We start from the raw sequence: 18,831 nt of genomic DNA, 5'->3' as shown, positions 1-18,831 counted from the left end.
ACATGGGAGTCTAACAGTTATCAAGGCACCAGATAATTCTTACATATTCTCCATAATTTCTTTCCCATAGGAAAAACAGAGGAGGAGCACATCAGGGAGCATTTTAAACTTCTCACCTCTTTTCACATGTTTTGGAGTACTGGTCTTCAGAGCTGCATCACTTCCTTCTAAATCAGAGTCCAGACAATGCCCTAAACCACTGACCTGGCAGCAGCATGCAACTGCCACTGAAAAAGAGCTCTCCAACCACCCCATCTTGCTGGCCCAGCCCCAAGCTGACCCTTTCTCCTTGCACACCATAATTCAGTAATTTTCCATGACAGGAAAATCTCGGTTGTAAGCCGGGAACTGGAAACCTCTGGCTTTCAGTGGCTGCCCATGGCACACAGCAGCCTATTAGCAAAGTCCTATTATATTCTACTGTCTATAAGGCATGTAGAATAAAGGGTTAAAATCCTAATTGCTCTGGTTATGAAGCTCTCCTGCTGATTTTGACCTATTTAAAAGCCAACCTACAAGGCACAAAAGACTTCCAATTACCGAGCTTACCAGGGAGAGCTCTATATTACTTGTAAAACAAGCCTGTGGACATCAATAATCCAAAAGATTTGGAAAAAAAAAAGTTTAAAAACGAACTTTCCTTTACCAAACTGGTGTGAAAGGAAAGAACTCAGCCCGAGCACCCAGCTACAGCCAAGTCTCCAAATTGCCTTACACCAAGCTGCTCGTCTGCATGCTTCAAATAATTCCAGCAATCCCCATGTGCTGGGAGGCACTCCCCAAGAGCAGAAAGTCGAATTCAATACTCAGCCACTCTGCAAAGTCACAGGAGAGAGCCTGGACTGTAATGCAGAGAATTTTCTGCTGTTCTCCCAGCTCCCAGCCCCGTGGAACAGGACCCTACCGTCTCCAGCATCACCTGCAATTCACCCGGCTCTGCCCGTGCTGCAGCACCAGGATTTTCCCTGTCCAAATGCTCATTTTGTAGGCACCACACCCCTCTTCATTTTCCAGCTGCCAATTATCTGAACATCCTATTACTTGGTCAACAATTCTACAAGTCTAACCAGTTTTATTATTAATTTTTCTTTTTTGAAAAATCAGAAACTTAGGGTAACTTATCTATCTGCAAGGTTACACTCAGGTGTGATTAAATGCTGGGTTTTTCTGAGTATATTGTTCTAGTCTTCCACTGAGATTCTTTTCTGGCAAGGTCCTACCCAAAGCCTCATTGTTTGAATCCTGGATTTGCAAAGCCCTTCCCTGCCTGCCTGCTCTCCCTGCAGATCACAGCTTGTCTAACAGACACCTCTCAGGGTTCAGCCAAGCAGGCTGCTGAATTTCACAGCAGGAGAGTTCTCCTCTCTCCTCTGGTCTCTGCTATTAACGTTTCCAATTGGTTTGTTTTGATGGACCAGAAATGCTTAATTGATGCAGTTTCATTTCCCAGCTAAACTCAAGGTGAATGCTTCATGGAGGAGCCCGGGCTTTGCAGAGAAGCATCAGCCATTAGGAAATATCTATTTATAAAGGGGTCAAGTGAGCTTGCAGGTGGGAGAGAGTAGCCCAGCACTAAGGGGAAGGTCTGTGACAAACGCTGGGGTCTTGCTCAGTTTTCAGTGAAAAACCAAACAACTGCTGAAAGAAATAAGTTCACCAAAGCAGGAGTGAGGCGTCCCTCCAGAAACAAACCACTCCTCCCTCCCCTTTCCCCACACTCCAGAGTGCTGATAGCTACAGATATGCTGAATGAATGCAAGCTGGGAGTGAGTCAAGCCTTAATAAGGCATTGTGTAACACAGATTTCCATCCTGACAGCTAAATCAGGGTGAAGATCCCCCACCCTTTTTTTTCAAAAACCGGCGTTAAATTAGAGCGAACCTGAAAAACACGGCGGGTTTTGCTTCTAGGATTTACACGAGCCCTGCTATTTTCTCACTGCAAAGAGGCAAGGAGGGAGGAACAGGAACTCACCCAAAGTAGAAGAAGCTGTGGCTGGAGGAGTGGTACCTTTTGACCATGAAGCCCAGAGCCATGGCTACCTGCTTCCCTGTGCCCCGCTGGAGCCCATTCCCAGCCCCGCTGCCTCTGGCTCATAATGCCATAAAATGACTTTTAGCAAAGCAGGAGGATTCCCACGTGGCAGTAAATCCCAACAGGGCAAAGCCCTCCCAGCTGTCTGCAGAGCTTTGCTGCAGTCACTGAGACCATATGCAGCCAGTCACAATCATCTTTGCTCCCTCTCTGTAAACAAAACTGCTGGTCCTCTTGGAGATACCCTCAAATTCCTGCCCACAAACTGGAAATATTCATTTGGGCTCTCATTTCAAACAAAATTTTCTTTAAGTCTTTTCTCATGCTTTTTTAACATGTTTTATATATTATGGACACTGAGAAAACATTACAGATGAATGTGTGAGTTGAAAAGCCCAAAGGAAGCAGGAGGAAACAGGCTGGAAGAGCTGTGAAAGATGCCACAGTGACACGGTGCCAGGTCCCCTCATGGTGAGAGCTGTTGGCATCCTGGTGAGATGCTGCACTGGCCACACTTTAAAGAGCCTCATTCCCACCTGCCCAGGCTCACAAAGGAGCACAGTCTAAGTCCTGCCACATCAGTGGCTTGTAAAGACAATATATTCACCACCAGCAAACAACCTGAGCCTGAGAAACAGGAGGGATGTGAATTACAGACTGAGAGGTTATGGATTTATTCCTACAGGACACCTGGATGCTGATCCATGTTTCTAGAGGGGCACCAGAACTCCCTCCTCTCCTTACCCACCAACCCAGACACACTGAAATAAAGTTAAAACCAGAAAAGGTACATTGGCCAATTGCTTTCTGCTGAAACAGAAAATCTGATTACAAAAAAATCTGCAACTCATCTCCATCCCTGCTCCCTACAGCATTCCTGACTCCCTTCTGTTTTAAATCAACTCTGAACAGACAGCATCCATCCTCTGTCATCATCCAGCATGGCATGCAGTGTTGCAGTATCCCAAATCTTGATGTGCACCAGGATAACCAATCTTCCTTAGTCCAGAATTTTAGAGGTATTTATCTGTAAAATCTCCACTTTCTTGACAGGTCCCAAACACCCCAAAAGCATGAAAAGGCAGTGTGACAGCAGCCTCTATTTCCTTCTAATCCATGCAGGGTTTTAATTTATAAAGCTGTATATTACTTTCTTTGAAGGCAGGGCTCTTGTGTTTGTCAGAGCAAGAAAAGGGAGATGCTATCAGTCATCCTGGCCCTGAAAACCTGTGCAACACCATGACATCACCTAGAACCACCTGCTTGAAATGGGAAAGGGCTGACTCACCAGGGCAGGACAGGAAAGTTCTCACTGCTACAGACTGAGAGGCTCAAACAGAATGGGGGGAACAGAAGGTGAGAGAGTGGCAATTCCTCCTCATGAATTTAGAGTCAGCTCTATGTTCAATAAGGGCACCATGTGATCAAGTACCTGGATTTTAAGCTTTTGTGCTTTCATGAATTTTTTTGAATTTTCATCAAAGAAAATTCACATTTTATTTCAGTCTAGTTGAAATTTTGTGCCCACACTAGCAGGGAGTGGAAGGGGGTCTGCTTTTTGAGAGAAGGCAGCTTTGCTGTGTGTTGCATCATGTCTTAAACCAAAGATGTAGGAATTAATTATAGTTATATTTATAAGCTTTCCCAGAACAGCAGTGCGTCCCTGACACTACAAAAGCAAGTATCCAGCATGAGGATACCAAGCTCAGGAAAGACAACCAGATTATTTATGGCAAAGAAATCTTCACATTACAAAAATTTAAGCAAAGCTGCTTTCAAACAACGGTAAAAATAACAGGTACTTGATTGCCTGGTGGCATTATTTAAGATGCTTATGCTCACTGAGTTGCTATTATAGCCACATTGCAACACCCTGAAAGTAGAGATTTACAGGAAAACTTGCATCAAAGCAGCCTGGGTGGACTACAGGAACAAGGCCATCTAGATGGTCAGTCACATCTGGTAAGCAGCAGGCTTTTCTGTAACTCCTGATGTTAACAGACCTCCAACATCCACAGCCTTGCTATCTCTGTGATTTTATGGTCTGCCTTTCAGATGGAGAAGGCAGCACCATTGATTGAAGCAGCACAGCATGACAGATACAACTAATGAATACAGCTCAGCTAAAGGAGAAGGGAAAGTGCACTGAACAATGTCAAATCACAGAAGCCTGCCGTGGCCTCGAGTACAGGCCAACTGATTTTTCACTCTGTCTACTTCTCCTGCTGGGCTACTGTGGAATGTAACACAGAATATGTTTAATAAAAACAATCAAAGGACTTTGCAAACAGTTAGGAAACACTGTGTGTAAGAGCCTTTGCTTGCCTTGTATACAATCCATTCCCAGCCTGGTTCTCCAGCCAAAAGCAAAGATAAACCAAATGGAGCACTAAGATGGTCAGAAATTACTGAGTTTTCCAGTTTTCTGAAATACAGATCATCTGTTCCTTGTGGTAACACTGCAATAACCAAAACACCAACACTGCAAGGGTCCCCAGAATGCCTGAATTGCACTGCATATCTGGGCTGTGCCAGCACTGGTGGAACCACCCTGCTCACACCAACACAACTCCTCCTCTCACTGGCCTGCAGGCAAGCCCTGCATGCTGCAAGGCAAATTTCTCTCCAGCTGATCAATCCCATGGTTTTATATAATAAAACTGGAAGTTATTTGAAACAGATGCAGGACAAGGTACTGGAGTCCATCTGCTCAACCTGAGCTTTTGGACAGCTGTGAAGAGCAGCAGTTTCCCATCGTGTATCAGCAGCACAGTGCACACTAAGCTTAAAAGTACAGAGGCAGCCCCACAAACACCCCTCATGCCAGCTGGACAATAAATCCCCTTCCTGCCCTCCTCCCCTGAGTGCACCCATGTGCTGGGTGTCAGCTCTGCACCTTACCTGTCCTCAGAATTGTTGGGAGAGGGCAGGCGGAAGCTGATATTCCTGTCCAGCTTGGATTGGCTCTTCGTCCTCTTGATGGATCCCTTCAGGCGCTTGCTGAAGAAGCCCTGCAATGAGAAGGTGCAGAAGTGAAAGAGGGAAATCAATGCCAGTCATGAATCACTCAGTGCTCTGTCACTGAGCCCAGACACAGAGGTTTGATGGCACTCACAGGACGGGCTGGACTGGGACTGCTCTGAGCAGGAAGAAAGGCAGGGCTGGGTTGGCAGGGACAGTTCCAGGAGGGGAGAGCCTCAATTGCAATAATTAGCACTACTCACATTACTGGGGCACTTCAGTGGATCCCAGCTATTATACAAGAGACCCAAACCCCACAATTATCATTTATAAAAGAGCAGTCTTCAATATCAGTATTTGTTCCTACTTCCCCTCTCTATGCCACGTTTTTAATTCTTGGTGAGCTTCAAAGTACAGAGGTTCTTATATTATGAGCTTCTATTGAGCCCACAGTTGCAGGCAGGTTTGCCTTTTTAATTGAGATATAGCACATTAAATCTTTAAATAATTCATAATTTCAATAATCTGGCTAGCCAGAACAGAAAATTTCAAAGCATTTCACACACCAGTGGCTTCAGATATCAGTTATAATATTGGTAAGAAGCAAAGCTCAATTCAAAAATCTTCTTAGGATCTAAAAATAAAATAAATCTTCAAAGAATCTGTCTTCAAACTACAATTTTTCACACAACAATCACAGCCCAAAGCCATGTTAGTTGGAGGGAGTCTCTGGGATCATCTCCTGCTCCATGGGAGTGTGCTGCCAACACTAGGTCAGCCTAATTCTGAGTTGGTCTAGCCAAGTTCTGAAAACCTCTGGAGACAGAGGGAACAAAGGAAGGGGAATCTGCTTTCTGCACTGAAGGCAGTGCTACATTTAAGACTGCCCTTCAGTTTTAGCTTCTGAGCCAGAGGCTCCTCAGGGGTGAAAGCTGCTACATTCTCCTGATAAAGTGGAAAAGGCTTGATATCAAAATAATAAAAAAAACCAAACAAAACAAAATCAAACAAAAAATAAAAAACCTCAACCAGAAAAAAAAAAAAAAACCAACAAAAAACCAACCTCCCCCCCCCCCCAAACAATAAAACCCACAAAAACCAAACCCCACAAATGTATCCAATGTGCTGGGGGAAAAGGTCCTGTCAAAAGGGCAGAGTGTTTTCAGCTGTGTGTGCTGCTCACTCTGCCCATGGTGCTGCACTTCTCTTGGTCCTGGTATTGAAAAAGTGCCTTTGAAAAATCCCTGTAATCAATAGATGCTCCTGGGCTTCTCTTGGGGCAGTTGCTGGAATTCAAGTAGAGGATGTACAGCCCTTTCAAAGGCACTTCTGTATATTCTGACCTCTCAGCATAAAAGGTAACAAACCCAGCCACAGGGATTCAGATCTGGGGGACCCCGGCTTCACTCCAGTACCTCCCAGTCTACTCCAGCTGCAAACATGAAATAACAAGGCTTTTTCACCTTAAGGGCAAATAAAACAAAGCTGACCCAATTCAGCAGGGGTCCAGAAATATTTGTATTGAATAATTCCAAATCTCACTCAGAGAAAGATGGTGAATATTCATTTTTGTGTGCATGTACAGTTTTAAATTGGTACTGCTTTAACATGGAACACGCTCTTGGTTTAATTGAACATAATCTATACCACCCCAATGAAACAAATGTTCTATGTGGGGTTGAATAAGATTAGCCAGAGTTGACTATACAAAAAACCAAAATAAAACAAAACCAAAAAACAAACAGGGTAAGAACATATTTAAAGACAAAAATTTATTCAAACAAAGGGTGTGCTTATTGGTCATCCTCAAAAGAGTTGACAACATTTTCAATATTTGTTCTGTGCTGGCAGTTCACGCAGGGCCAGTGCTTACAGATGGACAACCTGGGAGCAGCATGAAAAATTCACACGTGCCAGAACTGAGCAGAGTTTTTTGACTTCCATTTGCCAAAGGAAATGCTTTTAAATACCAAATGTGGATAGAAAAAAGATGCAGTGATGAAAAATAAACTTCTACCTGCAACAACACCACCCAACTGAAAGTTTTATTTCCTTTTATTCCTATAGACAAGAAATCCCTGCCAATGTTTATAAAGCAGCCTGCACCATTAAAAAGACAAAAACACCTCTACTGCTTTTCTTATTGTGCAGGTATTTCTCCTAAATACTTATTTCAACACAAAACTGACTCTTGTTTGGTTCTTATACCTAAATGTAATGGAGTGTCTGAGCTTTAAGAATCATCACGGAACTTCCTTAAAAACAGTGAGAACTTTACTGCTTAAACAAACACCCTCAGACAAAAAGATGTAAATTATTGCCCAAACTGATGAGACTATGTTCTTAATAAAAAAAAAAAAAGTACAAAATATTTGGTAGGATAAACTAGGTAGGATGAAATTTGAAAAGAGACAGATTTGAGGTTCATACTTAATTGCCCTCAGAATCACAGGTTTAGAGGAACAGGGATGAAAAAGAGAGATGGGGAGAGAGCAATGGTGCACAATCACACACACACACAATCAGGAACAGGTCAGGGCTGGTTTGTCACCTCATCCAAAAAAACCAAACACTGGCCTAAGAAAACCCAATGATAACAACCTCTAAAAATAATTCAATTCAATCCCACTGAGAATTCTATTCATCTCATTTGGAAGTCAAGCCACTCGACTCTCCTCCTCTGCCAAGAAGCAATCTCCACAGGAGAAGGGATAATTCAGCAGGCTATTGGAACCTTCCCCTCATAGCTGCACAGGGAAAGCACAGAAGCTCTCACCCCCAAGTATTTCCAACCCAGGGGTGGTGCTGTTGAGGGCAGTTTTGGCTTTAGGAAAAGATGACTTTGTGCCAACTGGCTGTTTGTCCTTAACCTGAGCAGGGCAGCACAGAACTGTCTGACAAATTCAGAGAGCCCAAGTATGAGCTACTCAACTCCAGAACTGCTGCTCCCTGTGGACATGATGATTCTCCACTCCAGGGAGAGCAGCCCATGCATAATAAATAATGATTGTCCTGGCTGTTCTAAAGAGAAAGGTGAATTCAGCCGTGAACAAATGAAACTGTGTGCAACCATAACACAGATCAGCCATCTATAAAAGGCATTGGTATGAGAAGTTTCAAAGCACTAAAGTAGGGTAAAATGGGCAACAAAAAAGGTTCATCTTACACACAATGCTGTTACCTCCATTGGTTCTTTCTGGGGACAAACGCACTGCATCTGAGCCTTGCAATGCTTCTTGAACATCTGTAATTCTTGATGAGGAGCACCAATGCATTATTAATAACACCAGGTGGGTAACTTCATTTACAGAGCCATGAGACTCATCTTCTCTGAGGGGAAGGGCTGGATGGGTACAAAGATAACCCTCAAGTGGCTGAGGATGACAGCAGAACTGCCTCCCCACGAACGTGCCAGGTGAGGACACGAAGCATTTTATTCCTTAAGCTGTTCACAAGCAGCTATCAAGGAAAAAACAATGTCATAGCCAAGTGAAAACACTGTCCTGTGCCAGCAATACTGTACAGCTATGGGAAGGCAAAGAAGCAGGGGAAGATGGCCAGGTGGTAAAATGGAAAGATCAAACTAGAAGGATATTCCAGGAATGAGCAGCAAAATGCTGAAGTTTGCTATTCCTCACAGAACAACAGCAGAAGGCCAATTTAACTAGCAAGGAGGTGAAGCCTGCTTATGAGCCCAGTAACACTCAGCATTAAAATATTAGCAGTGACTCCCTTTGAAAAGCCTCTGGACCACTCACACAGTAGAAAATCAGATGAAAACAAGCCTGGATACACTTTGGAGGTGATACACAGAACAAGACAGGGACTTACAACAGCCACGTTCCACCATCTACTCATCCAAAAACCTGGCTCTATGTCACTGAAGAGGAGGTTTGTGCACAGGCACAGAACAATAAAAAGCATGTTTGAATGTCCAAACAGAGGATAAAGCCCAATAAAAGCAGAGTGGTGTTATGTAAATCTGCTGTAGCTTTCACACTAATGCATCACTCTTCTGATTTTCTCATCTCAGCAAGAAAGCTAGAGCAAAGCAGAACTCCAGAAGTATAAACTGATTAAAGGCAGACAAGAGGGGGATTTACAAATGATATATTTTAAAGACCAACTATTTATTTTAGGAACAAAGGCAAGACAGGATTATAGATGTATAAAACAAATAGAATGGAAATTATCTAAGCTCCTCATGCACCCTGTTACATAAGAAAACCAAAGGGCAATTTAACATGAGAGGCAGCACGTTTCAGATTGTCAGGAGACTTTTCCTAATGCTATCTATAAATGAGCCCATCCAATTCACCAGCACAAGATATTATACAGACAAATTTTTTTTTCAGTAAGATTAAAAAAGGATTATGTGTTTATATAAGGAAGAATAACATATGTAGCTGCATTAGTCAGGTTTAAAAATAACAAGAGTGAGCAATAATCATGCTTCAGGACACAAGCTGATCAACAGCAAGGATCAGGAAAGATATTTTTCCCCTGATGGGACAGCACTGCAGATTTGGCCAGATAACAATTTCAACTTTCCAATGAAAGATGGTCTGCAGCCACAGGAGGGATGCAGAATAGGAGGAACAAGTTTAGGAACAGTAATAAGAAACCCAAGGAAATGCAGAGGATACTGTAACAAGGGTACATGGATAATACACCTGTTAATAAAATGCATCCTAGGATTGCGTGCACTCTGCATGATGTGCAGCCAAAACTCCTGCAGGAATCCAATTTCCAAGTCCCTGGGAATTATACTGAAAATGCATGAAGAAGCAAGAGCTACCCGATAGCCAAGAGGGCCACATCAGCTTTTCAGACCCCACTTCAGCAGAGTGTTTAGCATGGACACAACTGGGAGCAGCACCTGGCTGCCCACAGCAGGGACAGCAGATGGAAGGAGCATCCTAAAAAGCCCCTATCCAGGAATTAAGGAATAAAGGTAAAAAGTCTGTCTGGAGAACAACTAAACAACAGTGATAAAAAAATAACATGATAAACAGTCACCTGAGCCTGTCAGGAAGGACAGGCAATGATTTCCTGACCCTGGCTCTTTCCCTGGCATGCAGCCCAACACTTCAGAACACCTTTTGATAACGCAGCACACATGCTAATTACAAAACAAGTTATTAAAAATGAGCTTTGCTAAAGCTCGTAACATGAACCTGAGGAATGGCTGCAGGAATATCTAAAAAGAGTAATTACAACAAGTGATAAGATATCAAGGCAGAAGGAAGGGTCCAATGGGATGTGGTGGGGATAGTGGCCTGACTGCTTCTGCTTAACATCCTTGTTAATCATCTGGAAGCAAAGTTAAACAGCACATTAATTACACTGAGCTATATTAAATTAGGAGGTGAAGCAAGGGCCAGGGAGGACAGAGAAACAACACAAAGGGTTAGGAGCAATTAGGAACCGGTAACACACATTCCTGTGAACTTCAGTACCAGAACTTGGGAGAATCAATTGAAGGGAATTAAAAACACAAGAGCAAGAAAAGTGATAAAAGGGCCAGAAGGACTCATTTGCAGAGGATGCATTAATTAAACTTTGCATAACTTGACTAAGTCATGATTTGGAGGTGAAGAATAAAATGAGTTGGTGCATATTTAAATACTACTAAGCCAAGGACAACTGGAATGTGAGCAGTGTTTAAAGCTGTGTACATTCATAGCTCCCCTACAGTAACTAAGGAATAAAAGGAATTGGATAAAATCAGGTTTACACCAAACGTGAGAATAATGCTCATGCTGTTGAGGTCCACCAGACAGTGTCAGAGCCTGGACACCCCTGTCACTGCTGCAACACTGAAGTTTGATGTAATGAACAAATCTGCTGTGGCAGCAAGACACTGTGAAGGTTACAGAGCCTATGAGCAGCACTACCTCAGAATAAAGATATGCATGAAAGTGTGGTCAGCACCCTGGAGATAGTCAGTCACCCAGTTATGCTTTCTGACACAGAATTCGTGGAATAGCCAGCATATCTAAGGCATCACAGCACAGGCAAGTGATAAAAACTGGAGCAGATTCAAACAAAAATGTCACAGGAAGTAAAGAGTAGAAAGTGGAAGGAAAAATGTAAATTTCTATTGAGGGAACAGATTTGAGCACAGCGTTTTTCATGGGGGATGCTGTGGTGCCTCACACTGATGCAAATCAACAATTCCATCTATGCATTGGTGCTGATGCAGAATTAAAAATATGTATTTGTATGCCACAGGGTCACAGAGGCAGCACAGCTCAGCCTTGTCCTACCCTGGCAGCACAGCAGGAGCAGAGCAGTGCTCTGGAGAAGCAACAATCTTGCTGACTGCATAAAAGATGAGGCCGGGCAGCCACGAGATCTCATCAAGCTTTGACCTTCACTGGGGCTGGCTGCATTGTCTTCTGTTCCATTTAGCAGTACTCTTAAAGAGCAAAGAGGCAGACAGCACTTCCATAGATCCAATTATACCCTCGGCCAGAAACAAACCAAGGAAGGCAATCTGCAAGTATCCTACATCAGGGTTCCTATAAAAATCATTGTATTTACTTCAAGGATTGTGCTCTGGCTTTCCTGTCTCATTCACACTTGTTCCTTTGCCTCTTTCTCATCTTTCTCTCCCCATCAGCCAGCAGACAGGGATGAATCATATTATTTGTAATAACAACTCTGAGCCAAAAGTGGAGAGCGCAGCGCGAGTATGAAGGGTGAGTTTAGAGATTCCTCTCCATCCTGCAGGAGGTCTGAGGATGTGGACAGTCCCTTATTTACCCAATTCCAACTGCAGAGCAGTGAGGGAATGTGCCAGGCTGCAGCAGTGCTGCTGGGACTGCACAGTGCCCAGCAGGGAAGGGGATGCAGGGGGAAGGAGGCAGTGCCAGGACATGGTGTGTGTGGGAAGGGAAAAGCTGCTCTCTCGCCCACCCATGCGTCACAGATCCCACTGGGAGCCAGCTCCCTCTGCCTCCCTGCTTGTTCAGTGAAATAATATCTATTATTAAAATTATGACTTTTTCTATATGTGTATTTATAAGCAGCACACTTCTGTCTGTATACATGTGAGTAGACACATTTCTTCATCTCTGTTTTGCTACCTTTTGTGCCCTTCCCTTCCCTCTCAGTATTTCCTCCTGACACACCTGGAAATTGTCAAACATCAATGTACACAGCTGAACTTAGATGGAGACTAATGTTTCAAGTGCAGATAAGAAAATTTGAGGCAATGGGGAAGAAAAAGAAAGGACAAGCACCAAGAGCTCTTTTCTCTGTATGTGTTGTGCAGTGTCAGCATTTGCAGAATACTCTTTACTCCCCTTGGTAGGAGATAACCAGAACAAATAATGGAATCACAGAATGGTTTGGCTTGGGAGGGACCTTAAAGATCATCTCATTCCAACCCCCTGCCGTGGGCAGGGACACTTTCCACTATCCCAGGTTGCTCAGAACCCCATCCAGCCTGGCCTTGAACACTGCCAGGGATTCAGGGGCACGCACAGCTTCTCTGGGCAGCCTGTGCCAGGGCCTCACCACCCTCATAAACGTAGGACATGCTGGTCCATGTAGTGGTTCATCCTAGAAAGGAGTGTAACTACTGAAATTCTGCTTTTCACACACTAGTAAATTTAAATACACATATTTTTCTGCAGTGCCCATGCAGGAGGAAAAAAGGCAAATTTCCCAAACTTTACACATCAGCCCTTAAAAACAAATCCCTCATTGACCACCGCCACTGAAGAGACGACTTAAAAAATGCATTGTCAAGGAAATGTTTGCTTAAAGGCAATTATGCTGCTATGAATCAAAATTCCAGATGCTAAAGCAATGCCAATTAGCAGTATTAAAAAACCAGATGCCTTGTTCTGAGTGAGTACCACTGCCTGTGCTTGAAAGGAAAGAACCTGCACAGAACATGCTGGAAGCCACTGTCCTATTGAGAAGAGAGCTTTTAAATAGCTGCTCTGAGAGACAAACTTAAAAAGCTGTAAAAGCAACTTATTATGAAAGTCTCAGCATAATTTTCCATCAGGATGGAAGAAGGTTAAGCTGTCCCCTGCCTTAAGCTGCTTTCTGTTAGAAATCCAAGCAGTGAGTAGACAAGGTATGGCACAGAGTCAGGGCCAGGGGAAGAATCACTGAGACAGCACTATGCTGCAGCTGCCTGGAGCCCTCCAGCCTGCACTGTAGGTGACAAAGCCTGGAAAAACAAAAAAGCAAGTTCTTTTAACTATTAATCTCCTTTATATGCAGAATAAATCCCTGTCAATTAGGGACAACCTCACAGACACAAATTTGAAGCCATCTTTTGCATCCTTCACTTGCAGCTCTTCTCAGACCACTGATCCAAGACAGACTTTCACGAGGTGCCCAAGTCACCTTTCCTCCTTCTGAGAGCTGGGAAATTCTTATTATCAGACAAAGGCAGGAACATGATTCCTCCCCTCTTCTCAGCCACCTATTAGGTGTGTGCCAATCTACCAAGTTAACAGTGGGTTTGGTTTCAGCAATTTTGGCTTGGGCTCATCTGTATTGTTAAGAAAGCTGACTTCTAATTGCAGCTTGCTCTTTTAAATAGCTCACAAGGTGCCATGCTTTAAAACAGGGTGATCTCAGCCCCCATTTAGGAGTACCAGGGTATAAATGGGTTACTCAGAACAAAACCTCCAAAGCCAGAAGCCTTGTCCCCATGAGGAGGACAGGAGGGTGCATTATGCTCCTGGGTGTACAGGTGGTCAGGCAGACAAAGCAGCAGAACCCAGCTCCACGTGGCACAAATAGCTTCTAGCTCTCTGCTGGTTTATGCCCAAGAAAAGCAGCCAGGTACTGCTTCCTGAGCCTATTTGCCAGAGTCCTAAAAGCACAACACACCACCAGGGGAAATGAGAAACATTCTGCAGGGTTCTTGTTTTGAAAGGGAACAGGAGCTAAGAAATATCAGAGAACTATTAGAGAAGAATTAGAGAGCCATTAAAACATTACTTAAGAGATAGGATCATCATTAAAAGGAATGGTACAAAAATGAGGAAAAAAAGGGAGCATATAAAATAAAAAATACAGATAGTCATCAAACACTTCTGACACTTGTTAGACAAAGGCTACTACAAAGTACATATACATCTAAAGGCTTGGGCTATTACTTATAGATGAAGGCAAAGAAAACAGAATTTCTTATAAATGAAGATATGGATAAGACTTTTGAAGGTTCTCAGAGTTCAGAAATCTTCCTGGAACTCGGTATCAAAATCTCAGAACTTGACATAACAGAATATTCTTGTATCAACTTCACATACAACTAGATCAAGGCCCTTTTTTCCCCAAGTACCATCCAGAAAACAGCTCTCTGAAGTGACAGAGGATCCTTCACAGAACACAGAATAGCTCAGGTGGGAAAGCACCTCTGGAGACTGTCTAGTCCCTTCCAATCTGTATTATTCTATGACTCTGAAAAGAGCCCAAGTAAGGATACCCACTGCATTCACTGCTTCCTTGGTCCCTTTCTGCATTCCAATATATCATGAATTCTCAGGTTACTTTAAACACCATATATTCTATACACTCTGACCAACCTTAACACTTGAATAATTTAAATAACTCTCATTAAATCTTTTGGCTGTTTTTTAATTTTATTTTTAAAATGACACGATGCAAGATTTATTCTGAAGTATGAAGATTGCTTGCCAAAAGTAAAGGAGGGCATGAAAACGTTCACATTATTCAAGTTAGATATTTTAAAACATGAACAAATATTGTTGAAAATTATTGGGCATTTCCTTTTAACTTCATGATTTGTCTTCAGTCTTGTAATAGAAATGCCTTTATGCTCCTGGACACACTGATCAAAGACTGCCCAAGCAAAACCCAGGCTGTAGCTGAACCACTCTCATGCACACTCACAGCCAACCAAACCCAGGACAAACCCCAAAGAGCTAAAGAGGAATTGAAGCACCTGCAGAAATTTCATCAGCTTCTGAATAAACTATAAAATCATTTCAATTTTCTATGTACTTCACTGGCAAGAGAGAAAAATAACCAACCTAAAGGAACTTCTTTCCTTGTCAGGGTTGAATATGGAATGCAATCCCTGGAGGCAACTTCAAAAGTATTTATATAGGTCGCTGCCTACATTAACACTGATGTTTCTCTATCTGCAACTTTACATCAAGGCAATGAAAAGGAGCAAGTTAGGGATACATCAGGAATCTTACTGATAATATATGATAGCAAAACCTTTGGTCAACTGGCAATATTAACCAAATATTCCTGTGCCCCCAGGCTCCCGCAGCCTGGCTGTACACTGTGATATTTGAATGTCCTCCTCCCATCCAATGAGACAAATGCCCCTGTGCAGGGCAGGCACACTTACTGGTACTCTGAAAGGAGAAGTGTTCGGGACATCCATGGAGTTGGTTTTCTCAGAGGTGCTGGTCCCCGAGATGCTCCGTCTGCGAGGAGATCTCTCTGCTGGGACCTCTGAGGAAGAGAAGAAGAAGGTGGTGAATGGGTGCCCGGGGGTGGGGAATAGTCAGGCTTTGTGCTCTCTAGGACAGGAGCCTCAGGAAAGTTTTGAGTGCATTACTAAGCTGCTGAATGAACCCGCCTCTATTTACCTGTATCTTATTCACTTGCTAAACTACAATGTCATTTTCACTGGCGGATTTAAGGTTGTGAATCTGATTTGACTGTGGAAGTTTAAAATAAAAAGTGCTGGTAAAGATCAATACCTGGACATACTTAATATTCTGTTACTGCTTGAGAGACAGTATTCAGAGAACTTAAATCTATTTTGTTTTAGATTGAATTTTTTTTTTATGTAAGCAGTGCAGTAATTAAAAGAAAACTCCATCCAAGACCCAGGGAAGCTCAGTTTTAGTCCCAGTTGAATGTAATTCAGCAAAGGTCAAAGTTTGGTCGTGCATGATCCCACTACTTGCTCAAAGCATGCAACCAGCAGAAGACTTATAAGTGCCTGATAATATGACATATATATCTCTGCAGATAAAAAAAAAATAGGTCAACTTCTCCTTGTTCTGGCTGTATGACCTTACTAAGACACGACTTTGGCATCTTAAATCCATGCAGACTGATCTGATGAGCACGAATATTTATAAAAGTTGCACTAGTCTTTGACTAGTACAAATACTGGAATAATAGCATAACAAAGTACACAGAACATTAAAAATCTCTCCACAAACACACATCTATGCATTTTCATATAGAGCTAGATATGCATATGTATGCATACAGATACCTTTATCACAAGTGCTGCCCATCTCCAGCTCAATTGCCAGACTTTAAGGAATCCAGCTTCACAAAACACCCCCCGACACGGGGAGGGAAAAAATCACTTCCTAGCAGAAAGTCCATTGTTATCTTCTGAACCTTAAAGAGCAAGCCGTGACTCCAGGCAGGGACATTCTGACTCCTGCCGTTCTCCTTTCAAGAGCCAGATGCAGTTTCAAGTTCCATTGCCGGCCCCGGGGATCCGTGCCCGGCCCCGGAGGGACCGCGGGTGCCTCCGACCGCCCCCAGGCTCCCTCCCTGGTGGGGAGCAGCGAGCGGAGCGGCAGCAGCAGCAGCGCCCAGGACTGACTGCAGCTCCTCAATCAATCGCTCCGGCTGCACATCCTCATTAGTTACTTTCAGGCTATTAACAGACGCCCAACTGCCGGCTTCCCTCCGCTGCCGAAATTTTCCCTGAGCATCCTGATCCACAGCAGCGAAAAGCAAGGTTTATGGGGAGAGACAGCCAGCTGGTGCCACGGGAGCGGCGTTTTCCTCCAAAGAGCCGGGGAAAAAAAAAGGAGAGAAGCTTTCTTCAGGGATAGCATTACTTGTGATGCCTTTGCACGCCGGATTTTGATTTCAGCAGAGTTATGATACGTCTCTCCCATGGATGCTTGGAGACTGACAAAATGGAGCACAGAGGAGGAGAGGCGAGGGAATCCGGACCCTGCAGTATTAGTGGCTCACTCGGTAGATATTTATCTTTTAACAAAAGCAAACTGCTGACATCGAGCCCCTCGGTGTTGGGGAAAGGAGTGCTAAGAGGGGGAGCAGCCTGGGGACCGGGCAGAGCCCAGCGCACACAGGCGCGGCGTTCCACCGAGGCACAGCCGGCTGCGGGGCGATGCCCCAGCCCTGCCCGCACCCACCGGGCCCATCCCGGCCCGCCAGAGCCAGCGGGAGCAGCAAGGGAGAGATGGCCTGTGGGGAGAGCCCTCCTCCTCCTCCTCCTCCTCCTCCGGAGCAGCTCCGGCTCTGCTACAGCATCACCTGCTCCAGAGCTGCAGGGTAAGTCCCCATCAGGGCACCCTTGGAGAACAAAGCACTTGGAGCTGGGCCAGTCCAGCCCAAGGTATTTGAGTCCGTCAGACCCAGCGGCTCAGGAGCCTTTGCAGTGCTGCCAGTTTTACCTGACGGTGCACTTTCCTATCACCAGCTGCCTCCCTGGCCTAGATGAAGGGAAACTTTATTTTCTGCAGCACCTGTAAGTACTGCTCTGCCCAGAGCTGTGCTAGGTAGGACATAAAGAATTGTCTCTGCCATTCCCATGTCCATGTAACAAAGGCAAAGGGGATTGATGTATTATTCCATTGGAACAGGGCTAGAGTGAGCACCTTTGATCTCACTCTGACTAGGAAGCAGTAACGTAAGAGGTTTGGCTTCCTCCGCTTCTCACGCGCAGGAAATCACATCAAAGCTGCCCTGGTAATTTAAAACACTCTGTTAACTTTGCTGAGTCATAAATGGAAGCACCAGCACTAATTCCTCACTATTTTCCACAACACGTTCTGCAGGAGGGGCAGCTTGGGGAAGAGCTTAACTTTAAACTGAATGGAGTTGAAAAGCTGCCACAAGGAATGTGCCTGGCTCCCCTTGCCTTCCCTCTCCTCCCCAACATCCCCCCAGCAGCAATCCAACTTTTCTGCAAATAAAATGTTGGCATTTCATCAGCAAAATGAGTTTCTTCTTTTCTCACACCATCACAGAAGTGTACCAAATGGGGAAGGGAAAATGAAATATTCACTAGATGAACTAAAAATAAAAACTACCTTTCCCTCTCTTCTCCTTCTAAAAAACAAGAGCAAATAGACACACTTAGTCCCTAGGAAAAGGAAGACCCAAATACAGCAAAATTGTCAGGATATATTAACTGGAAATCAAAAGCTGAAGCAACTTGCTATGACGCCTGTAGAACAGCATTTTTGCTGAGTCTTGAGAAAGAAATCTATACTGTCACCACCAGGCAAAAAATTAAGACAGTTCCCTCCCCTGCTCCACTAGTAATGCTTGAGGCTACTCTTGCATAATCTTCACCTGCTGCAAAAATCAATGCACCTCTCATCAGCTTAGTATTAAATTACAAGTGCTTTCTGCATTGTTCACTCTCAGGGACCAAGGCTACAGATCACATTGTTTATCCATCAAAACAACCTGAAAGCATTTTCAGCCTGTCTGTTTCTGGGAAGAAAAGGGAAAAAAAAGGTAAAAGGGAAGAAAGCCCACCTGACAGCTTCTCCCCATTTCAACCTTCAACAAAAAATTGTATAATCTTACAACGGTTTGGGATTGAATGGGCCATAAAGATCACCCAGGCAGGGACACTTTCCACTATACCATCAAACAAATGAGTTGTAAACATCCCAATGGGTCACTTTTATCACCTGATATCTTGGTGATACCAGTAATACTTATGGAAATAAGTATTTATCCAAATAACTATTTACACACTACATAGCAACAGTCATTTCCTAATTAGCTGAGCCAATTACTCTGCAGCGGCAGATGCCTCTGAGGAGGGAACTGCCCAAGGATACAATGCAGGTACAGGTAGGTCTCTTC

General features: G+C 43.9%; 1 protein-coding gene across 9 annotated transcripts in view; it reads right to left on the bottom strand.

The window, feature by feature from the left end:
* LOC115906577 (ras GTPase-activating protein nGAP-like) overlaps positions 1–18,831 on the bottom strand; it is a 164,953-nt gene that overhangs the window by 32,309 nt on the left and 113,813 nt on the right. For all 9 annotated transcript variants that reach the window (XM_030953854.1, XM_030953855.1, XM_030953856.1 and 6 more), the window contains 2 exons: positions 15,353–15,459; positions 4,936–5,045 (listed from right to left, as the gene is read on the bottom strand). In XM_030953854.1, the coding sequence (XP_030809714.1) occupies positions 4,936–5,045; positions 15,353–15,459 (217 nt within the window). The remainder of the gene's footprint in view (positions 1–4,935; positions 5,046–15,352; positions 15,460–18,831) is intronic.

The sequence above is a fragment of the Camarhynchus parvulus genome, chromosome 8, assembly GCF_901933205.1.
Source record: "Camarhynchus parvulus chromosome 8, STF_HiC, whole genome shotgun sequence".
NCBI lineage: Eukaryota > Metazoa > Chordata > Aves > Passeriformes > Thraupidae > Camarhynchus > Camarhynchus parvulus.
This window is presented reverse-complemented; position numbering and strand designations above follow the sequence as displayed.